This window comes from Ceratina calcarata, unplaced genomic scaffold, assembly GCF_001652005.2.
Source record: "Ceratina calcarata isolate Rehan_Ccalc_2016 unplaced genomic scaffold, ASM165200v1 scaffold39.2, whole genome shotgun sequence".
In the NCBI taxonomy this organism is placed as follows: Eukaryota; Metazoa; Arthropoda; class Insecta; order Hymenoptera; family Apidae; genus Ceratina; species Ceratina calcarata.
In genome coordinates, this window is record NW_017162322.1 from 2,202,291 (window position 1) to 2,225,648 (window position 23,358).

Here is a 23,358-nt window from a genome sequence, read left to right on the forward strand (position 1 = left end):
CTCAGTATTTAAAACATATATATATCATTTATCTGTCGTTGAACAAATTTCATTAACAATATAACAGCTTCGTATTTATGATGAAATGGTATGTATATAATTTATTAGAATCTTCTTATTATCATTTTCATCAACTTTAAACATCATCGCATTTGATATATATATATATATATATATATGCATATATATGTATATATGTTGTCAAACTTCGTTAATATTTATTTCATATTTAACAGAGTTCTTTGGCAATTTATTTATATATCGTAAAATTCAGAAGGAATTGTTCTTCTTTTTCTTTACTGTAATTAATATCTAATGTTTACACATAGGAATCAATGATAATCTTCGTTGGCTATCTATGTGACTATACATATGATTATAAGTACTGATTGTGATTATACAGGACTTGTATTACAATTATGTGTTACGGAATGCATTATTTGTTTTAATCGTGAACGAAGATTTCGCATTTCTTACGGTTTTCACTGGTTTCGTTAAAGAAAATTTGGGAGAGTGTTTAAATTGATTACGGTTGTACAGACCTCCGACTTCATTCTTGTAAACATTGTGTTTGGATTTAAGAAAGCAATATAGTATTGTTTTTTCCGTGCGTGAAATCTATTCAGATCTAATTTACGTGAGATATTCGATTAACGAAGCGTCGCAGAATATGTCAAAGCTTGAATAATGCGTATCTTTCATTGGAATCTGTATGGTATGGACACGACAGCCCTGGCTGGTACGTTTTACATTCTGCCATTAAGATTATTTTACATATTTAATAAAAATACTGTTGACATAATGTAACAATGTAAACACAAATCGTACCAATTGGAAATTGTTAGATAAATTGTTGCAGTTCCATGTAATCGAAAGAACTCGTTTTCTATATGATCTTAGAACCTATCATTTTTGTTATCCCGAGAATTATTGAAATACGATGCTATTAGAGTATAGTTTCATATTTTTCAACCCTGAATTTTCATTTAAACTTTACTTGGTCCGGCTTTAGCTCGATTCCCTTATTATGTTTTATATAGTGTAGAGGGAATACGAAGATCTTAGTTTTGTACGATTTGAGACTATAGGTAAGGTTATGATATTTTCTTTGAAGAAGCATTTTTCTTATGTAAAGCGTACGGATATACTACTTATAAAATATTGTTAAACATGTTAAAGAAATGAAATCTGATAAATCAAACTAATATTATTTTTATCTGCTGAAGATCTGTTATGGTAATCATTGTTCTCTCCTAATAGGACAATCCATGGTTCATTAAATAATTGGGACAATCTTGATGTTTTACCATGGAACAAATAGATGAAGTGAAAAGTGATATTAATAAAACAAACTCATTAATAGCGACAGATGTTGATAAAGAATTAAATACAGATGATGTAAAAGATGTGGCTCATGTTCCACAAGATTGTACAGACAATACAACTCAGGATCCTTCAACATTAAACAAATGTGATATAACAGACTCAGTGAAAGAAGATGATGAAGTGATAGAAACCACAGACAATGATGTGATCAATGAAGCAGATAACAATGATCCATGCATCACAAATGAAGCAAAAGAAAAACTTCAAATAGAGGATGTAAATCAATTAGCGGAAGTAAAAGTTCAGAGTAATTCTGAGTGTACACCAGATGCAATTTTGGATGAAGATGGTAAAAAGATGCCCAACAATGTTGAGACGGAACAAAATATTGAGGAACAAAATGATTCTACGGTGATGAATATAAATGCTGCTGATGACACTAACGCGCAGTGTCAAGCATTAATTAAATCACTTAGCCAGACTTTTGAAGATAAGGACCAATCGTTGCAAGCCACAGATGCAGATTTATCGAAACTGGTTGACGGTAACTCGGAAGTGATGGTGCTGACTGTGGAAACTATCAATGATTCAAATGAGGCCACGGAACAAAATATTGTTGTGACTGTTCATGAAGAGGATCCCTTAGCAGGCAATCAGAGTGTTGTTTCTGTAAAACACAAGGAGATGAAGGAAACAGATGTGGTCAATGAAGAATTTAATTTAATAGAGAATGATGGAACCATAATAGAAGTGATTGCGACAGAGATTGTAGATACAGAAATTCCTGATGCTCGTACTCAGGAGAAAAGGCAGGATGTAAATCACACTGATTCAGAAAAAGATTCCGTAACTTCTACTACTCCAGAAGTGGTTAACAATCCAGAGGTTGTAGATGATACTAGTATTAAAGACGAAAGCATGCAAAAGGACTGTAGAAAGAGGTATGAAGAGAAGTCGATCGGAAAGAGTAAGAAAATCAAGACTGAAGTTTGTGATAGCCTACATAAGATTAATATGAAAAAAGAAATTACTTATGATACAATTGTCTCGCCTGCACCTAAAGATAATGCGAAGGAAGGAAATTTATTTACAAGCGAAACGAACAAAGTGAGCCCGATCAAGAAAAGAAGCGTGATTCAAGATATTTTTGATGACTGGGGCGACGAGAATACAGAAGACGACAATCATTCTGTATCCAAAGCACCGGACACCGTGGAGATAGAACTGAAAAGTCTGCTGAATGAAACGAAGTCGCAAACAATCGAAGAGGGTACAGTTGTATTGGTCGAAGAAGAAATCACCTGTATCGAGAAGGAATCTGTCGAGGAAGTGGAAAGTATTTTCGAAGCTGTTAAAGAAGAGAAGAAATCACGAATGCCAAAAGACGAACAGGATGACAGCCAAAATGTGAAGAAACAACATAGTCAAAGTAGTATAATAAAGTCACTCAAGGACAAAGTTAATTTATCTATGTCGCAAAGTGTTGGGAAGTCTCCGAACGACACACCGGTCAGTCGTGGCCGTAATTTAACGAGTCAAATAGCATCGTCAGCGGAAGTAACGAAAGCGCTAAAAGAACGACTTCGTGAGAAACAGAAGATGGAACCTCTGCAGCCCGATATATTTTTTGTTAAGAAACTAACGCAGAGATTGTCAAGCAAATTAACTGGTGGCTCGGGGAGTGTCTTGCCGGCGCTTATACCATTGTCTCAATCTCCTAACTGTGATAAGAAAGCGACAGAAGATCTAAGCGACACGGACACCGGTAAAGAAAGTAACGCGGACAATAAGGAATTGCTGGCAATACTGGAAGGCGATGTTGATCCTGACTGGTCTAATTTGAAACCACCAACTTTGACAGAAGAAGGAAAACGTCCGGTGAAAGTCGATCAAAGTGGTTACAATACACCGCCAAAACTCGACCCCTTGGTCGAAAGGGAACTGGCGTTGAAACAACTTCTGGAATTACCGGTTGCAACAGGTAAAAATGCGAAAAAGAAGAAACCAGTTAAACCTACGCCTAGTAAAGCGTCCAAAGAAGTAAAGGCAAAGCCAACTGACGCAGAGAAGGACTTCGTGAAACAGGAAGTTGAAATTGATACGATAAATGACCCTAACGAATCTGCGGAAGATTCAAGTTCTAATCACGTTTCAGCAACTGTCGAATGTCACACTGGAGAGGAGAGCACGGAGGCGCAAGATGCACGATTAGATGAGTCGAGATCGGGTAGAAAACGAAAACCCACAGAGAAGGCCAGAGAGCATGAAGAACAACAAAGTATTGTGAAACGGCAAAAAGTATATAAAAGCAAAGTACCGTCACCTAAAAAATTGCCTCCGCAAGCAAATGAAGTACAAGTTGATAATGATTCAGCAACCGAGAATCATGTACCTAAGGAGACTAATTTACCTGTGAATGAAAAAGAAGTTGATGATGCGAAGACGGACAAACAAATCACAAATAATAATAATAAAGTGACGTCGAAGCCTCCAAAACAAAATCTCAATAAAAAAAATCCTTCTATGCCCAAACGAAATATAGTGGTGAAAAAGATATTAAGGCAAAACATGCCTTCGAACAAAAAGCCCGCTGCTTTGAAATCAAAATTGAATGCCTCGCCGAAGAAATCAGGATCGAAGGCAGCCTCGAAATCCAAGAAAGCTACGAAGAATAACAGTGGAGAAAGCAAACCGAAGAAGAAGTTTATAAACGAAATAGACAGATTACTTCTGGACGAGGGCGTTGTGAATTTACTGTACGAGGTGGAGCAATCTGATAAGAAGAAATTACTTTCGAAATCTCAAACGAAGCAGACCTACATGGACCTACAAAAGGTGCAACGCGAACTTAAGCTTAGGAAGAAGTTAGTACGTAACGCCGTATTAAGATTACGGACATCGACGACCGATGTATCGAAATCTCCACGATCTAAAAGAGCTGCGGTGTACGTAAGCGATGGACCAGTGGAGAAGAAGGTCAGTGATCAAGGTCCATTGCCGAAGCCACCGACGAATTTACCAGCGCAAGAGTTTATTTTACCGGCGAAAATAAGAAATGCGGCGGATGCGTCTGTTATAATTAGGAGGCATTCTTCCAGTTCGTTTTCCAGCGCGTCTGGAAGTCCTAGAGTTAGTATAGACTCACAGGATAAAATTGATGTTGCCAAAGTCGAGGAAAGTGGGACTCATAGTTTAAGATCCACGAAGAGACGAATTTCGCAAGAGGAAAAACCGAATGCGAAGAAGAGTAAAAAGAAGGCTGTGCAGAAGAACGACCCGATAGATGTTAGCGATACTGGGAAGGATAAAGCGGCCTCTTCTGCACGTCCTAGTAAAAAGTTGAATTCAAAGAAGCCAGAGAAGAATTCTAGACAAGTCGAAACAGATGAGACCAGCACTGGTTTTGGCAAAGTTGTCACGCGGTCGAACGGCGCAGCTACAGGTAAGATAACGTCCAATACAAAAACAACTGCGAAGCACAATGTTATGTTTCCTAAAACGAGCGAATCATATAACATTGAAGTCTTTTCTAAAGGAGAAGATGAACTTTCTGCCTGCCTTGCAGCAGCCGCAAATGCCCTGTCAGTAATTAACTCAGGGAGTCGGTCTGCAAATTCAACGGGAAACCGTAAGAATAAAGGTGAAGGCAATGCATTAAGAAAGAAATTGAAAGCCTTTATGTTCCCATAGTGTTTAGCATTTTCTTAGCAAATCGTGATATTGATTAAACAATTATTTAAAACATGAAATTCAGTGCTATAATTTTTCAGCGAACATTTTTAAGACGCTAGAATCGGATATCGGCAAAACGAAATCAGATATTCGAAGTCAATTCAGCAATAAGGAAATAAATGTACGTCGACACGGGAATCTGGTGCAATTAATATTAACACCGTCGGCTACGACGAAAACAAGAAATGCTCTCACACTTCCGGTAAGAGGAACGATGAGGAGAATGCTTTAGTTAATGTATCCATTTCTTTTAATGAATATGTAATTCTGTTTAGGTAATGCAAGAATTTCGTGAGGCGTTATCAATCCTGAAGAAAGACGACGATTGTAGGGTAGTCCTGCTAACGTCAACGGGCAGTAGTTTTTGCGAGGGTCTCGAACTATCTCCGTTGCTACAAGTGAACAAGGAAGAACGAAGGAATCAAGCAGAACAATTGGCGGACGCGGTTAAGTGCGTATTTATTATCACTATTTTATTATTATACTATTTTTATCTTTATGTAATATAATTAAAACACTCCGCTTTTCCGCATACAGAGATTTTATTAAATGTTTGGCGTCGTTTAACAAACCCATCGTCGCTGGCGTTCAGGGTTCTGCAGTCGGGCTTGGAGTAACAATGCTACCTTTGTTTGATCTTGTAATAGCTAGCGACAAAGCTACGTTTAACACTCCCTATGGAAAATTAGGACAGATCGCTGAAGGTGCTGCTGTTTTTACTTTGTCGCATATATTAGGAAGTGCAATTGTAAGTAGAGTATGTTAATGCACGTATAGTCGTTCACAGATAATTTATTTAGGAAACCAATTAATTGAATGGTTTGAATTGCAGACGAGTGAATTACTAATAGGTGGCAGAACTTTAACTGCTAGCGAAGCTCTAAGAGCTGGTCTCGTTACTCGTGTCCTTTGGCCCGACAGATTTCAAGTCGAATTGTTACCGAGTCTAAAAGCTATGAGCGAACAGTCCTCGCAGGTACGTGTACGAGCGTGCATTACTTATCTTAAAACGGAAGACAGTAGCCCTTGTAAGCAGGACCAGAATAAAATAGTTCTTGAACATTTTCTCTCTCCCTATCCTTAAAAATGCATAAATGATTTTCTGGGCAAGTGCATCTATAATATGTCGAGTACAAGTCAGATCGTATATGGCCACAAAATTCATAAGAGTAGCACATCCTTTTCTGCGCATGCATAAAAATGTAAATTTTATATGTTTTCTAAATTCCTGTTTTTGATAAAATGTTTATCAGTCTGGAGAGAATACCTTTACACACTTGAACGTTTGTGTGATCAGATCATTATTTCCATACGTATATTTCTGAAGTCGCCAGTAGTGTGATTCCGGGCAAATACAATTTACAGTTGCATTTTGCGGTATCAAATAAGAATTATTTCTATCGCTTTTCCCATAAATTTTTATCGCTTCTTGCGTGTGTGTACATGCATCCAATTCTGCTATTGAAATACAAAACTGAAAGAAAAATTAACTGATGTATGAGCATTGTTTTGAAACTCGTAAATTTCCGTGTACCTCAATGTGCGATCTGTTATTAAGCGAAACAGAGGTATTTCCAAGCTCTTTTGTCCATTGCCAGGGACATTCTTTTCCATTACGACAGCGACAAAGTCTTTCTGTTAAACTAGATGCCCAAAATCGGTTGTGAATCACACTACACGCTTCGTTCATTTCACATTCGTGCAAATCACTTTCCCCGTGAATCTGTGTCAACATGTACGTGTTAAATACTCGACCTTACTTCACAGTTTTCTGTAACAATTAGTTTTACGTACACCATCGAAGTATCTGAATGTGACGTTACTCGACTTGCTGTTGATGACAACATAAGAACATTCAGTTGCCACGAATAACAAGAAGCAAGTTAAAATAAACATTTTTATAGACGTAACTACACCAGCTCATCGAATAGGCGTTAGAATAATAACACTAAAACGTTCTACCACTGTGCTCGCATTGACTCGCATGTACCGGACTGATAAATATTTATATCATACATCCTGAATTTTGTTCATTTACATATACATACAGAATCATCGTTTTATTTATTCAATTTTCAGTCTATGGAAGCGACGAAGACGTTGCTGCGCCACAGCCTGCGTAAAAAATTGGACGCGGCATTAGAGTCGGAAACGTATCTGTTGATCCAGCATTGGTGTTCTGCGGAGTGTCAGACCGCCATAAAGGCTTACATCGATGGGAAGATCCAGTAAAACTATAAAAACGGTAATAACTACGTTTTTTCTGTACTAACACTATAGTGGGAATGCAAACAAGAATATCAAGCATGAACGAAAGTCTCTTTGATGAAAAATTACAACCCAGCAATGATATCGATCTTTTTAATACATATAACAACTTGCAAATTGTAAATACATTTGTCGTTTGTTACATATAATTTGTATAATATAGTGTTGTACAATACATTGTCTGCTTTAAGAAAAGAAAAACACATCGTTTTTAAAGTTAGTTTTCACATTTGTCGCATATCAAGATGAACACCGTACTAAAGATACAATTATATATGTGCTACAGATACCCAACTGATTAGAATCGGAGTACTAACATCGTGTTGCGACGCAACTGTCTGTATCGTAAATTGGATGTGTGGATTAATAATTAATGTATGAGGTACGTCAAAAAGAAAAGTCACAATATTGGTGTACCATTTTACATCAATCAACGCACGACTATTTTCAATTAACTTGTAGGATCAGAATTGTTCAGATGGACTATTTTAATATTAGGTGATTTATTTAGATGTATAGATTTAAGTATGTGCGCGCACGACCGCGCGAGACGAGATGTCTCGCGTTATTATTTTAAATAATTCTTAAATTGTGCTTTGTATAAAAATATATAAAATTTGTATATGCATAATTTGATACAGAATCGAAACGAAGAAGAGGATAAACGACTTCCCGGTCGTTTATTTTAAATCGTGGCATAATTGCATTATTTGAAAGAGTATATACGCTCCGCATCTCGTCTCGCGTGTATATAAATATAAACTTTCCATAGCATACCATAATTGTATAGAGTATAATAAAGACTCGACCATTGTAAACATTGGAGTGGATTTGTGTTCTTTGCACAGACGTCGGGAAACTTTGAACAGAACGTGATTATTTCGATTACACTCTCGAAATTGATCTACGATTATTTTATACACTTAATGCGAATTTGTGCCTTGGTCAATTTATAAAAAGAAAAAGAAAGATGAGTGAAAATAGGCGTAGTGGAGAAAATATTTGTATAATTACACGCTGAGAAAAGTACAAGAATAATTGACTGATTGATTAAAATTAGGATATGCCAAATTGTTTTCAGCTAATTCTACTATCTTTTCGTTGATATAAACGCGTATAATGCATCACTGTAATTTGTTTAAAAGAATAGTCTACATCGATTACTTGTAGTACCATTCGTGTATGTACTTGAAATAACGAAATTCTATGGATAAGTGTGTTATATGTACAGAACTTAAAATTTGATCGTGCATTTACATTGGATATATTTTAATGAGATTAGAATGTATATGATACATATTTTATCGTGATCGATCGAATCGTGATTAAAAAGGTATGAAGGTATTTTAAAAGTATGCATATTTATGATAGGATAGTAAAGTGTATTGGAACAAGGTGAAGCTGTGAGCCTTTAACACGTTTCGTGCCATTTATGGTACATGTTACACTTGACCTTCAGGCCACGTGTACCATAAATGGTACACGTAAGAATATTTATTTAATGCGCGAAACATCAAACGGCCTGAATGACAAGACGGGCAAAAACGACTTTGCACGGGACGTGTTAAGGACTATAGAAAGGGCCATGAAATAAGACTCAAGGCAACATTGAGAAATTTCATTGAATACTGTTCAAAAACACGGAGTACGTTGTAAAGAATACAGTCGCTCTTGTACAAATGTTACACATGTAAGAATAAGCCATTCTAAAACATATTGTATTATCATTGAATATAAAGCCCATATACAAATATAAAGGAAATATTCACAAGCCAATTTCACGTTTAGTATGTATTAAAAATATATGATCACCTATTCGTGTTCATTGCGTGCGCTGGCGCACGTTAATATTTATTTATGTAGTATATATTATATTTTGAAATAGTAGTAAAACATCTTTATAACTGCATTATAATAATATTAGTATCTCTTTTTATCGATAGGCAACTTTAGGCATATCTTTATAAACGCGAATTCACATACACCGAGAAGTTAAAAAGTTTTTCAAGTTATAAACATCATAAAACAATTAACAAAAACTTTATTAATCGTTTTACAAGGGCAGCTAGTTCTCGTAGGAGTCGGCAGTCTGGATATATTTTTCATCAGAAAAGCCCTATTTCTTTTTTAAGGTTCACTTGTTTCCAAACGGGAAGTTCTTGAAATTCTTCTTGAGTCATGCCTAATAGTTCCTGTTTTCGAGCATTGAAAATATACATCAATCGTATTTTCCTTTTATAAGAAAGGTTGCATGGAACTTACTTGAAAATGTTGTTGAGATAAATACAATTCCAAGTGTGTAGGATCAACCCCTTCTGGTAGTGGTCGTTGTAATAATTGAGCCGGAGGATACGTACTCTGTGTTAATCGAACCAATTCGCTTTCCACGGTCAATACTTCTCCAGAATTTCGTCCATCCTGTTAAGAGATAATTTATTTACTCTCCTCTATCGTGATAACATTAATAAATCAGGATGTACCTCTATATTTAATTCAGCGATGTCGTCGCGATACGTCCACGTAGGAAATAAATTTATAAATTGCAAAGGCTCGAGACCAGCCCAGACTAGATAAATTGGAAATTTATTGGTTCCTGGATGAATCTTTTGCCAATATTGCATCGCCATTGTCATGGCCGCTCTTCTTTCGGCTTGCCATCTAACAGCCTTGCTACCGGATTGATCTTCCGCGCCCGTGTTTGGCCACCAACCTTGCCATATCCATAACTCATTTTTGTTGTCCAACAAAAATAGTGCTAGAATTCGTGATATTCAATTAATTTTTATACACGATTACTAATTAAAAAGAAAGCTATTTGTTCTCGAGAATATTTCGTACGCTACCTGGTTGATGAACTTGATACAGATCCTCCTGCAGGAAAGGAAAAGGAGTCGGCAAAGAAGCACGATGAGGACACAATATCTCTACAGATTTAAATTCTTTAGAAACGCTTGACAAGTGAAACAGTCTTGGTGTATATTCATGTAGTTGGTCCTTCGCTAACGATACGTACAACTTCTTGTTCATGCGTCCCAATGCTATACAATAAAACATCGCTGTTATGAGTATACTTTACAATCAATTATCAAAGTAAGATTTTTACATACCATTGATGACTTCGTCTGGTTCTGATCCTTCTTCAGTTTCAACTATTTCTATATCTTCTTTCGAGGATAAACCTGTTTCTTGAGGCCGATTTTCTTTTAATTTTGTAGCTGTACTAACTGCATTCTAGAAATAAATCATGCCCAACTGCTAGACTATTATATTTAAATTTTATACCTTGAGATAGGGATGGGACACGATGTGAAAAAGTACCTTTCGGATATGCGGTGAAGCGTTAGATCCATGCCACACGTAAATTTTACCATCTTTTAAATCTAACAATAATAGACAACCTCTGCTCCGTAATTGACGAGTGCTACAAGGAATCTCCGTTAAAGACACCTCTGACTCTAAGGTACCACGACATATGTACAATCGCCATCGATCGTCACTTCTCGAATTCGTTTTCTTGCCGCTATGTACAATCATCCTCCCGGAAAATAGATTCAAAAATGCTGCTGGTTCATGCCCTTGGACTACGCGAAGCTGCAACCAATATACTTATAAATCTGGGATATTCGGACAACAATTTTCATGCAAAGTGATTACCTGCGGTGCTTGATCATTATCCAATTCGATAGTCAGTAATGCTGCGGCACCTTGTTCATTCAAAGACGCATTCTGTCCTTGCCAGATAAAGTATACTGAACGATCGCGTCCCTTCGCAGAATGTTTCGACGGTAATCCACTAAGTTCGCGACCTACAGAATTAAATCCCATTTACTATATTATAAAGAATCTTTAAAAATCAATATCTAGTGTTTAACTCAGTTTGTATTTACCAGTGATAGTAACAGAGTACATCCAATGCACGATATAACTATCTCCAGAATAAAATTGTCCAACAGACGAATCGTCTAGAAGGGTGTGCGAGAACTCATCGATGTGCCACACTTTTATACCCGTTGTTGTGACGATAGTCTGTTTCATTAACTGAAATGTGATACACAGTGCAGATGTGTTATTTGTTTGCATTGTAAAAAGAAAATTGCTAGACGAAATGATACTATGCTATTACCTCATCATCATACCAACCAGTGCCTCGACCCAAATGACTTCCCTCAAGTATCAGATCGACCGGAGTAGTATTTTCTTCTAATAAATTATCGATATTGCACACTTCGATAGTTATACTGCCGTCAACTTGTTCTTTGCTCTCTGGCCTACCGCGGACTCGTATTATACCAGAGACGTTTGGCCAATCCAGGAATTTCTCTCTGAAAAGTATCGTTTCGACGTGTTGGGTCAACTTGGCAAGAATACACCAATTGGGCCTGACTTCGGCAGCTTTTAAGTCCGTTTTTGTCGCGACGCGTCTACCTATCATAGACGCGGCGGTAATTGGGCATACGGCGCATTCCGAATAGTCGTATCCTTCTTTCCACAGTTCCGTGGCAAGATGCGTCGCTAGTCTCTTTTTATCAGCCGAAGCTCCTTTACCACTCCATATATACATCTCGCTACCAAAATCAAATACCAGCACCTTATAAAAAGAAATGCGATTGTTTATAAAATGAAGTTAATTTAAAAAATGTTTATATCGAATAACTCACTTTATTTGGATCTAGCATTTCAATTTTTGGTATAGCACCCCAATATTTTTCGAGAGGTACCAGTTCCTCCCCTTTTATTTCGTACACCATGTTCGTATCTATCATAAATGTTTCATAAAGTTCATCCTCGTCAGGATGTCCACCGTCTATAACTATCATTAACATGACAATATTAAATCACTATGTAAATTCATTTCTTTGTAGAATAGAAGCTATCTTTTACCATCTACGTTTTCGTTCTCGACGCCAAGATAATTCCAAAACTTTTCCAATTGATTCTTCGTACAAGTTATCTTATCTTCGTTAATTGTAATAACTTGAAATGTTTGGCAACCGAGATCTTTATTCTGTTGAATGCTCAGTGCAATCTCAGCACCACGAGCTTTCTCAATAACATTACAATACTTTCCAATGTAATTATAAACCTGGATTAAAAAATGTAAAATAGATACCACAATTATCTCCATATTGGTCAATATAACATTGCTCTGCTTACTTCTGATTTCGTTACTAGGACAAAATTATCCCCACTATTCATACTTTCTGCGACTGGTTCGACCAATCTCACTTGTACGTGCCTCCTGCCCTTGATCAAAATCAGCATTAAATCTTTGTACGGCTGTAGTCTATTCGTTGATGTATTCGTTTCTGCTGTATTTCTTAGCGTTATATTGCTAAAGTCTTCGGTAGAAGCTAGGCCAGCTAGAGCTTCCATAGCTAACGACGAATTTTTCGCCACTACAAAAATAAATAATATTTCTATCGGAACAAATTAATGATAACCAGCCGAAACTTACATTTCTCGACGTTTAGTTGTTTCATTACTCTCTCTGCGATATCAGTCCGCACTTCGGTATACTCTAACTTTAAGTCGGTACGAGCCGCAAGCGTTTTGAGTGGATTTCTAGATACGAATCGCCGTCGTTTGAAGCGTATGTTCCGTTTCTGAACCAATCTGGAAAAATAGAAATCCATAAAAACCGATATTCAACATTCAATTAGCAGATCTGAGATTAGGTAAAATTACAATTCGGATTGCGATGAAATCACATCAAAATCGGACTCGTTTAAATCAACAGATTCAGCCTCACACTTTTCTAATGAAATCCCAGTAAAAAAGGAAGTGAACGTTTCATCGTCTATCTTAGGTACCGAAACGACGGGCATAACGTCCTTTTCGGTTTTCGTTTCTTCACCTGTGAAACATTCATGTTCAAATAGATCGTTGGTATTTAAGGAAGTAGAACTACGAAAATTGATTACTGACCACTGTCATCGCTCGTAGGTTCCGAGAAGCTTGCTGGCAGTTTAATTCGACACTCCTTGTTGGGACTAGTTGGTGTAGAGACAGTATCCTTAGAATACCCTGAAAATAGACTACGCATTTCCGACATCTCCCTTGGAGGAATGTACCCGATTTAAAAGTAAAATTATGACAGTCGGAGTTACCTTTTTTTGCCTTAAACCGTTCAGGACGAGGTGTTTTTTTCTTTCTGTCCTTGACTTCAATTAACGGCGATGACGGAGCTGGATCAAGTTTCTCCGGTTGTTCTACTTTCATTTTTCCAGCTACTGTGAACTTTGTTACGTCTGAGGCAGCTATCCTCTTTTTCCATCCTTCCGTCGCGGATTCTAACTTCCCAAGACAATCGGCAAGTACACCTTGCTTGATGCTTAGGTCCTCTTTATTGGACGAATTGGCAGACGCTCCGTCCTAATTGTTCACTTTGATAGTAAATGCACGAAACCATTTCACAACAAGTATTTTACAATAATTTACCGACGAATTGGATGACTCAGGCGCGATACGTCTTTTCCAATTTGTATTTCCGCTACGTTGCAGCGCAGCCAATCGTTCCGCGATACTCATACCCGGACCATCAGTGCTATCTACTGTTGACATTGTCTGCGTTGCACTACGACACAATCCTGGAAGAGGTACACCATGCTGCTTTCGAATTGTTGCACTATTTGATTCGTTTTCGTTGATTTTGTTACCAATCGCATGATGGCTGGCACTCTTCAACAATGAAGCATACCTATAAGTAGTTAATTGTAACACATATATACTTTCAAGCATATATATGTTCTTTAACATAAAGTAATCTTATCAGTAGCTGTAGTAATAAATAAAAGGCTCGACGTCACGAATTTGATAAGACACAAGTGTTAAAATAACGAAAATTTTTGTTATAATTTACAAAAGGAAATATTCGAATCTTTGTTAATATCTGATAAAAGCTCGAACGCATTATTATTTTCTGTTTAATATTTAAATTTGCAAATATATTAATGTAAAATTTGTTACCTGGTCGGTTTTTGAAAAATAGGATGACCATTAGGAGGCACAGCTCCGTCGTTTACGTTACATGCGTCATGACTTACAGAGGATGTCTCACCTCCAGTAGCCTGAGGTGTTTCCTCACGTTTCTTAGATGCAGTAATGTTATCTGTGTCATCTAATGCACATTTGAATCTCGTTCTATTTAATTCACCCTGAGTACTACGTTTGTAAAGAGGCATCGCATACTTTTGTTTACTCTCGTATTGCCTACCTTCGGTACGATCGTCCTTTTCATTGTAGGCACGATTTAAATCATACTGCGCGGAGTAATTTGTTTCCGTTACATTCTCTTCCTGTATGTACAAAATCTTATATCAGAATTATGCCCATTCCTTCCCTCGCCGAACTTTTTTATTTACCTTGCTCTCTTCCTCCAATTTTAAATTACATTTCAATATAGAACGCGGTGCAGTGTCACAATTGTCAACCATGCGTTGTTCCAATTCCTCGGATTCCTTTTTAAGTACGGATTTTATTAGTTTCATGCCCTCGAGTTCAGGGCTCTTCGCACGCGGTGCGTCATTCGCGTACGAACCTATGGATTTCAGAATGCTTTTCGGTGAATCACCTGCAGGAAAATTTATTCGAAAATTAGTCATTTATGTCATGACAACAGGTATTACAGTAAGACTTACCAGCATCCATCAAGCATTGATTCAAACTATTTAACGGAGATATTCGAGACGCAACCTCGACTTCTTCGGACGTAACCGGTTGCGTTTTATAACGAGCAGCTGGCCTTCTTCGTGGCTGCCGCTCCGACGACGTATTATTCGACACTGAACTTTTTCCAGTATCGATCTTCTGATTAAACAGGCGCACACGTTCCGCCAAGCTCAATTTAGAGGNCATTATTATTTTCTGTTTAATATTTAAATTTGCAAATATATTAATGTAAAATTTGTTACCTGGTCGGTTTTTGAAAAATAGGATGACCATTAGGAGGCACAGCTCCGTCGTTTACGTTACATGCGTCATGACTTACAGAGGATGTCTCACCTCCAGTAGCCTGAGGTGTTTCCTCACGTTTCTTAGATGCAGTAATGTTATCTGTGTCATCTAATGCACATTTGAATCTCGTTCTATTTAATTCACCCTGAGTACTACGTTTGTAAAGAGGCATCGCATACTTTTGTTTACTCTCGTATTGCCTACCTTCGGTACGATCGTCCTTTTCATTGTAGGCACGATTTAAATCATACTGCGCGGAGTAATTTGTTTCCGTTACATTCTCTTCCTGTATGTACAAAATCTTATATCAGAATTATGCCCATTCCTTCCCTCGCCGAACTTTTTTATTTACCTTGCTCTCTTCCTCCAATTTTAAATTACATTTCAATATAGAACGCGGTGCAGTGTCACAATTGTCAACCATGCGTTGTTCCAATTCCTCGGATTCCTTTTTAAGTACGGATTTTATTAGTTTCATGCCCTCGAGTTCAGGGCTCTTCGCACGCGGTGCGTCATTCGCGTACGAACCTATGGATTTCAGAATGCTTTTCGGTGAATCACCTGCAGGAAAATTTATTCGAAAATTAGTCATTTATGTCATGACAACAGGTATTACAGTAAGACTTACCAGCATCCATCAAGCATTGATTCAAACTATTTAACGGAGATATTCGAGACGCAACCTCGACTTCTTCGGACGTAACCGGTTGCGTTTTATAACGAGCAGCTGGCCTTCTTCGTGGCTGCCGCTCCGACGACGTATTATTCGACACTGAACTTTTTCCAGTATCGATCTTCTGATTAAACAGGCGCACACGTTCCGCCAAGCTCAATTTAGAGGGGTCGAACTCGTCATCGGTCGTATTCAAGTTATCGTCCGACAGACTAGATTTCCTACCCAACGTGGCGTTACGTTTATTCTGTAGCACCGCTTCTTGCACCTCTTGGGAAGTTACCGGCTGAGTGTTAAACCTGTCGCTTCCTTGGCTCTTACGTTCTCTGTATCGTTGTATGCCACGTGAACCTTTACACTGCGCTTTTTGTGTCAAGCTATCATTCTCCTGAGAATTAGCTTTCTCCTGCAAGGCTCTGAAATGCAATGCCATTTTGGAGACGCTGTTTCTGCGATGTATGCCGTTAGTTTCGCCGCCTTTTTCTTCGTCGACTGGTTTGCCTTCCGAAAACGACGCTTCATTGTTTGTATACTCTCTCCTACTCATTCTAGAGGAATCTGGAATATTATTATCAATAATACTATCTACAGGAAGTCCATGTGAAATCACTATGCTCCCGTCTTCGTTTTTGTGAACTGCGACAGTTTGCTTCTCTCTATCGGCGACGTTCCCTCTCGTTAGACTGCAAACAAACGCAATAATAGTTTGTTAAAATGTATTCCAGGATTTTTGACAGCATATTGTTTTAAGTTTCATGCAATGTAAAAGCAGATTTCGATCACTAACGTAGATGTATGCACATAAGGATATTCATGAAATGCATCTGTTATTAATATTAAATTTGTGTCTGATCTTCTTTAAAAAAGGAAGACTATACTACCTCGAATCGGGACTAACGTTTAGACAGACGTACAGGTTGTGTGCATGTTCCGAATCTGTGTTTTCAGTAGCTTTCAGAATTGCTAGGTGATCTATAATTAAACTTGGCACAGATTCAAAGTCTTGCCAAAGTTACATATTACTATAGAGAGTAAAAGCATAAACAAATGTGCGCTAAGAAATTATAGAAATTGGTAATATTGCTAGTCAATTCAGAACCGTTTAATTAAAAATATGCCACGTGACTTTGAAGCATTCCTGATGAGAGGAAGATAAAGAAATCGTCTTTGCAAATGCGAATAATGTCTTCAAAAAAAGACTGAACAGTCTGCTTTAAAATGCATGCTTGAAAATATCGTTCAGCATAGAAAAAGCATCTTTCTATTCTAAACAATGTTAATCTTTTATAGCTCGTCAACGCTACCTGTACAACGTGTCACAAGGAAGGGTAGAAGTATTGGCACTCTCGTCACCCAGAGAAAGGTCTGTTTTTAAATAGATACTACTGGTTGTTAATTTCACTTGCGACTTTTCTTCCGACGCGTCGGTCACGGATAACAATTCAAGAGATCTTCGTTTGTTAAGTACACCGGTGAATTCGTTGGAAATATTGGAAGGTTGCATATGGCCCAATGATTGTGCCCGTTTTCTCAAAAATAAATCTGCTGGCTCTGTGGTAGATATATCGTCACTAACAATTGTTTCATTACACAAGTTTAAACGGACTCGCGATTCGTTGTCTCTATTACCAGGTTGCTTCAATATAGGTCGTACAGGATCGTTATCCAAGGGCAGGCTCGTTCTACCTTGTAGAGTACGGCTTCTGAGCATCGACAACTTTTTCGGCGAAGTCGATTCTGTCTCGTAGTTACATTCGTCCTGCGAGTTCTTCCGTGCACACTTCAAAATAGTCTTTTTCGGTTTATCGTCGTGCTCGTCCGACTCCGTACTCGATTTCTTTTTCAATATCGGTCGTGGCTCTAAAGAGGGTGGATCGCTACCGAACGATTCTTCCCTACTGTGCTTTTTCTTTAGGATCGGCCTCACCTCGGAACTATCAAGTATTTCGGGAGTGCCAGCACTTGTTGCATCCGTTGTAATGGTCACGTGATGATTAACAGCGGTTGTTCGTTGGGTACTTGTGGATTTTCTTTTAAGTATGCCCTGCGGTTCGGCGGAACCGACTTGCCTGTCCTCTCGATCGTCCTCCCGGGACGATTTCCGTTTCAATATGGAAGTAGGCTGAGGATCCGGGCTCTGATCTCTTTTAATAATCTCATCCAACGACGACCGCCTCTGATTTTTCAATATTGGCCTAAATTCAGAGCACGCATTGTCGGTGCCTGAAATGTCCGGTGAACAACTGCGCCGACGAAGTATTTCACTTTCGTCCAAACTACTGCGCTTTTTTAAAATACCGTGCCTCTTACGCGTTGGTTCTCTCACAGACGGTGAAAACGTTACGGGCAAAACTGTGTGATTGACGGCAGTCGATAAATTTTGGCCCGTATCACCGTCCGATATTTTATGCTTAAGTATCGACACCGGCGCGTGTTGGTAATTCAACGGTCCATCTTGAGGATGTTCCTCGCTGGACCTCTTCAAGATTGAACCTCGTCTCGGTGATAATTGCAACGCACGCGCACTATTCATGCTATTTTCTATACTAGTAGAAGAATCTCCTTGGCATGCTGTATTAGATAAATGATTCTCCAACCGTGGTCCATAATTTGTAGGTAGATTCGCGTGTGATTTAAGTCTTTCTACACGTTCTATCGCTGATTTCGTTAATGCCGTCAACGCATCTACTCTGCGCGAAACTTCTGAATCGCTATGCCCGCCGCTATCGAACAATCACATGGAACAGTAGTTTCGTGTCTCAGGAAAGACAATGAAAATACCAAGAAATAAAATTACCTGTTAATTCGTTGCGTGGTCGACTGTTTAGCGGTAACAGGGGAGTTTACCGAAGGCAATGTATAAGCTTTTGAATAATTTTCTTTAACTCTCTGGCCAACGACTTTCGACCCGACAAACGTCTTTTTACCTAAATTAATTGCCCGATTACTAGAATTTGAAGTGGATATTGTATCAGATATGTTACTTTGTTTATTTGATTGTCTTCTGGTGTGTCTGATGTTACTTTCAGCTAAAATCCAGACAATGTTAACAAGATAGACAAAGTGCAAACATAGACGGCGATGATCTTCGATTACTCACACTGATTCGAACGATCCACTGTAGTTTCCATATTAAGCGAACGATTTAGATACGATTTTCGCTTGTAGCTTTTATCCCTCTCTCGTACCGAATTCGTAATACTACTATTACTCGATACCGAATGTTCCTGCACAACATTGTTCCATACATTATGTAATACTAATGCATATATTTCCATAGTCGTACTAAATATAACTGCTTACATCTTTCACTGAAAAACTAGTACTAGGTTGGAGACCCAAAGGTGTAGAACTTTCTGACATACCTAATCTCCTTGACAACACTGTACCACCTGCACAAACAGCGAACTAATTGTAAAAGAGTGTACAGATTAATTTTTCTTAAATAACTGTTAGTATCACTTACCATTAGGCGATATAATTGATGCAGCACGTAATCTCGAAGCCTTAGTTTCACGAATGGGTGCTGCTTTGTGTAATGTAAAGTTCTTATTACCCTCTTTACTTTCAGATCTTGAAATCAGTCGACCATTCTTTTCCAACATGGAGCTGCGGCTTTTATTCTCTGTTACAAGAAACATTGAAGTATAATGCATATATCTTGAAGGCCATTTTTTAACATTTGTTCTCTTGGGCATCATTAGTAAATATTTAAATTGCAGAATATAAGTTTCTTAACATATATTTAGAATGTTGTTTGTAAAACACTTACTGCTCACAGTATATGATGTTATATTCTTCTTAAGCGAACATGGTGTATTCTGCTGATTATGATTTGTTTCATTGTAATGGGAATAATGTGTAGAATTGTTTTGTGTTCTATTTGAAGAACTTTCTTCACTGGTTGCCATTAAAACTGTGGCTCCAGCAGCTACCATCCCTAAAATTATTCTTGTATGACGTCTTACACTTTCTAACATACTTTTCATGATCACTTAATTAAGTACATACATCGACATATTTAATTTCCTGAGATCCAAAAGTACAGGTCATATATAGGAGATAAATATAAATATAAAATAAAAAAATTCAAATCAACTGTGACCTGATCAGATTGACGTATCAAACGTATCAACAAGCAAGAAAATAATAATTGCAAGCGTTTTGACAGCAGTACATTTATTCTTTACGAATTTGGAACATACGTGTACATGATTTCTAAATGGAACGTAACGTCAACGAAGGTTTTCATCAATTTCGAAACTTAAATCCAGCCGTACATATTGTAACAAAAACATAATTACGAATGATCCAATCGAGTAAACGTCAACGTTATACATGTTAATTCTTAATAACAATATTCAAGATGTTTACAGAATGCTAAAACTCGTACAGTATGAATTATAACAAAGGGCCATCCTCACACTTACTGATCTAATATAATTTTTGTTTCATTGCAGCCGTATCACGATTTAAAACGAATTCTATAAAGTAATCAAAAACGCAACCAGTGACGCAGATCGGTTAATGTCGTATCACAGCTATTCGATAAGTACTACTTATAAAATACATATAAAAAGCACCCATTGAAATCGGGCAGTTGTATAAAATCTCGCGGAGTCTCGATTCGTACGTGGACAAGAATTTGCAACACGGAGAGAATGTTTGTTCGCTGGGAAGATTACACAGGTATTAGTCATTACAATTTCTCTCATAACGAAGTAGAACGAATAAAACCGAAGGTAAGTATTAAACGGAACCAGATGGCGTTGTTTGAATTAAATAAATGTCATCCGAACTATCCGAAGTTGTATATATATATATGTACTATATTAATATATACATGTATGCCATTCGATCTCAAAGATTATCAAGCCGTTCGGTAATTATACATGTGTCACAAGGTCACAACTGTCATAAGTCACAGCCGATCACCGGCACACCGGTTCGTGTCTTTTGTGTATTTAATCCATATAAATTCTATTAGAATGTACATAAGTTCTAATTATGATACATATATTAATAATTTATATCATTTAAATTTTTGCATCTTCAGGTATTAAGCAAACGTCAACGCTTGTATGATCAGAAATCGAATATTGTAGCGAACTTGGATGTTGGTACCTGGAGTCTGACAAAGGGTGGTCCAAGGTTTGAGAGAGATGTAAAACGAGTGGTCTCAGTGTATTACATATTTATTGAGCTCTATGAGAACTACTGATTACAAGAATCGCATCTAACAAGAAGTTTGTTTACTCGAACAAACAGTCTTGATAACGCGTTATGTACTGTAGCAATGTTGAATATCGGTTCAAATTAATCTAACTTAATCTAACCTAACTTACTAAACGAAGAAGTGAGAAGGAATAAAAATAACTGTACAGACAACAATTTTTCTACGATTTTGTTAAACAAGTGTATACTCTTTTATTATATAATAAAATTATATTGAAAAACTAACTCTATCCACAGCAAGTGGTATTCAATACTGTCAGTCATAAGTCATATCTATTCAAATAAGTAAAAAAGCGTCGATGCATCGAATAATGTATTGCATCACTGATTTAACTGAAGATAATTATCGTACTTGCTCCCAAATCTGTTTTCGATTCACATTCTGGTTCAAAGTATATTAAAAACATAAAATATGAAGTTTTGTCTTCATGCGAACGGGCTCATTGCGAGCAGGTTTTTGCGAAAGTTTTCAAAGTTAAAAGACGGGCTTGGTGTGAGATATTCTTCGCAATATTACAAAGTAGATGATAATATATTTGGTCTTAATGAACAACAAAGAGAGGTTAGTCAAACTATAGCAATGTATTATCAAGACAAAAAATTGAAAGATTATTATCTTCATAAATCTTCCTGCTACATGAAAGATGTAGTTACAATTTTAATCGTTGATTAAATTAGTCGAAGGTTGATAGAACTGGTTCTAAGATTGATTGTCAATTATTTTATACTATTTACTATATTATTCGGTGGATGTAAATTAGTCATAGAAAAATTCTACATCTTTACAGCTTCGGGAATTAGTATTTAATTTCGTGCAAAAAGAACTTGCACCGAAAGCTGCCGAGATCGACAGAAAGAATCATTTCGATGAGTTCCGAGTAAGTGACGGTGGGAACTAGCAATTGATTAATGAGCTTCGAGTGTATTATAAAGGCTGTTATGAATTAGGATTTTTGGAAGAAGCTTGGCAATCTCGGTTTACTAGGTATAACAGTAAAGCCCGAGTACGGTGGCACGGGTGGCTCTTACATGGACAATATTATTGCTATGGAAGAACTGAGCCGAGCATCGGCTGCTATAGCGCTTAGCTACGGGGCTCATTCGAATTTGTGCATTAATCAGATCCACAGAAATGGGACGGAAGAGCAGAAGCAAAAATATTTGCCGAAAGTAAAGAACAAACTTCGAAGTCTATAGATCTTGTACTTAGTCTCCTACGGGTATTTAAACTTTTTCGTAGCTGTGTACCGGGGAGCACGTTGGGGCTCTCGCGATGTCGGAAACGACTTCTGGATCCGACGTGGTTTCAATGAAATTGCGCGCTGAAAAGAAGGGTGACTATTACGTTTTAAATGGTCACAAATTTTGGATCACCAATGGGCCTGACGCGGATACTCTGGTTGTTTATGCAAAAACGAATCCGAACGCGATTAAACCGCAACACGGTATCACAGCATTTATCGTTGAACGAGGTTTCGAAGGTTTTAGCTCAGGAAAAAAGTTGGATAAAGTCGGTATGCGAGGTTCTAACACGGGCGAACTTGTCTTCCAAGATTGTAAAGTTCCTGGTATATTCATTTTTTCATTGCTCTTTAAATTTACAATGTTTTGTCGATGCTGGTTAATCACGCTGCCAATTGGTGTTACTAATTGCAGCTGAGAATATACTCGGACAAGAAAACAAAGGCATCTATGTGCTATTCAGCGGTTTAGATTTGGAGAGATTGATCTTAGCAGCAGGTCCTGTAGGGTAATATTTATTTCTTCGCGTTGTATTATATTTTACATTAAATTTACACGACAGATCTTGTTTCATTTTGTTAAATATTAGAATTCTTCAAGCCTGCTGCGACGTGGCCTTCGAGTACGCGCACACGAGAAAACAGTTTGGGAAGCCGATCGCAGAATTTCAGATGATACAAGTATAAAGTCCTCTCTCTTTCTTCAAGAAAAATTGTACATGTTCAGTTCTAAAATATTCCGATTGTAATGTAGGAAAAAATAGCGTACATGTACACGAGTCTGAGCGCATGCCGAAGTTATTTGTACTCTGTAGCTAGATCTTGCGACGCAGGAAATACAAACAGAAAAGATTGCGCGGCCGTAATACTATATACCTCTGAATGCGCTACGAACGCTGCGTTGAACGCGATTCAAATACTAGGTAAATT

The 23,358-nt window shown here is 37.6% G+C and overlaps 4 protein-coding genes across 15 annotated transcripts in view; 2 read left to right on the forward strand and 2 right to left on the reverse strand.

The window, feature by feature from the left end:
• Positions 1-9,102, forward strand: LOC108626137 (HP1 and insulator partner protein 1). 5 transcript variants are annotated; one of them, XM_018026633.2, is made up of 9 exons: positions 324-739; positions 1,261-4,768; positions 4,862-4,966; positions 5,097-5,260; positions 5,334-5,509; positions 5,596-5,806; positions 5,891-6,034; positions 7,138-7,303; positions 7,613-9,102. In XM_018026633.2, the coding sequence occupies exons 2-8, from the start codon at positions 1,309-1,311 to the stop codon at positions 7,288-7,290; spliced, it is 4,413 nt and encodes a 1,470-aa protein (XP_017882122.1). In that variant the 5' UTR covers positions 324-739; positions 1,261-1,308; the 3' UTR covers positions 7,291-7,303; positions 7,613-9,102. The 5 variants fall into 5 exon arrangements, with proteins under 5 accessions (XP_026670343.1, XP_017882122.1, XP_026670342.1 ...); XM_026814542.1 differs by lacking the exon at positions 324-739 and adding an exon at positions 1-88 and having other exon boundaries at positions 7,138-9,102; XM_026814541.1 differs by having other exon boundaries at positions 7,138-9,102.
• Positions 5,889-7,125, reverse strand: LOC108626139 (uncharacterized). The gene is made up of 4 exons (XM_018026637.2): positions 6,853-7,125; positions 6,593-6,781; positions 6,326-6,532; positions 5,889-6,242 (listed from the first exon to the last, which is right to left on the reverse strand). The coding sequence occupies exons 1-4, from the start codon at positions 6,952-6,954 to the stop codon at positions 6,063-6,065; spliced, it is 678 nt and encodes a 225-aa protein (XP_017882126.1). The 5' UTR covers positions 6,955-7,125; the 3' UTR covers positions 5,889-6,062.
• Svil (Supervillin) overlaps positions 8,931-23,358 on the reverse strand; it is a 22,347-nt gene continuing 7,919 nt past the window's right edge. Inside the window, exons 1-29 of one of the 8 annotated variants that reach the window (XM_026814536.1) lie at positions 19,964-20,429; positions 19,725-19,892; positions 19,419-19,577; positions 19,256-19,344; positions 19,053-19,179; positions 18,750-18,981; positions 17,582-18,675; positions 17,257-17,503; positions 16,074-16,635; positions 14,964-15,129; positions 14,688-14,896; positions 14,293-14,621; positions 13,765-14,023; positions 13,434-13,698; positions 13,252-13,350; positions 13,012-13,180; positions 12,782-12,939; positions 12,481-12,722; positions 12,208-12,409; positions 11,985-12,136; positions 11,450-11,914; positions 11,214-11,364; positions 10,981-11,132; positions 10,645-10,917; positions 10,434-10,557; positions 10,170-10,364; positions 9,807-10,081; positions 9,589-9,744; positions 8,931-9,518 (exon numbers count right to left, since the gene is read on the reverse strand). In XM_026814536.1, the coding sequence (XP_026670337.1) occupies positions 9,432-9,518; positions 9,589-9,744; positions 9,807-10,081; positions 10,170-10,364; positions 10,434-10,557; positions 10,645-10,917; positions 10,981-11,132; positions 11,214-11,364; positions 11,450-11,914; positions 11,985-12,136; positions 12,208-12,409; positions 12,481-12,722; positions 12,782-12,939; positions 13,012-13,180; positions 13,252-13,350; positions 13,434-13,698; positions 13,765-14,023; positions 14,293-14,621; positions 14,688-14,896; positions 14,964-15,129; positions 16,074-16,635; positions 17,257-17,503; positions 17,582-18,675; positions 18,750-18,981; positions 19,053-19,179; positions 19,256-19,344; positions 19,419-19,577; positions 19,725-19,890 (6,804 nt within the window). In that variant the 5' untranslated portion in view covers positions 19,891-19,892; positions 19,964-20,429 and the 3' untranslated portion in view covers positions 8,931-9,431. Of the gene's footprint in view, positions 9,519-9,588; positions 9,745-9,806; positions 10,082-10,169; positions 10,365-10,433; positions 10,558-10,644; positions 10,918-10,980; positions 11,133-11,213; positions 11,365-11,449; positions 11,915-11,984; positions 12,137-12,207; positions 12,410-12,480; positions 12,723-12,781; positions 12,940-13,011; positions 13,181-13,251; positions 13,351-13,433; positions 13,699-13,764; positions 14,024-14,292; positions 14,622-14,687; positions 14,897-14,963; positions 15,130-15,236; positions 15,566-15,631; positions 15,841-15,907; positions 16,636-17,256; positions 18,676-18,749; positions 18,982-19,052; positions 19,180-19,255; positions 19,345-19,418; positions 19,578-19,724; positions 19,893-19,963; positions 20,470-23,358 lie in introns of those variants that run through there. The other 7 variants (XM_026814537.1, XM_026814534.1, XM_026814540.1 and 4 more) reach the window with 7 other exon arrangements.
• LOC108626207 (isovaleryl-CoA dehydrogenase, mitochondrial) overlaps positions 21,537-23,358 on the forward strand; it is a 2,862-nt gene continuing 1,040 nt past the window's right edge. The window contains exons 1-7 of the mRNA XM_018026759.2: positions 21,537-21,749; positions 21,976-22,065; positions 22,136-22,357; positions 22,428-22,755; positions 22,844-22,937; positions 23,019-23,109; positions 23,183-23,351. Coding sequence (XP_017882248.1) covers positions 21,600-21,749; positions 21,976-22,065; positions 22,136-22,357; positions 22,428-22,755; positions 22,844-22,937; positions 23,019-23,109; positions 23,183-23,351 — 1,144 coding nt within the window. The 5' untranslated portion in view covers positions 21,537-21,599. The remainder of the gene's footprint in view (positions 21,750-21,975; positions 22,066-22,135; positions 22,358-22,427; positions 22,756-22,843; positions 22,938-23,018; positions 23,110-23,182; positions 23,352-23,358) is intronic.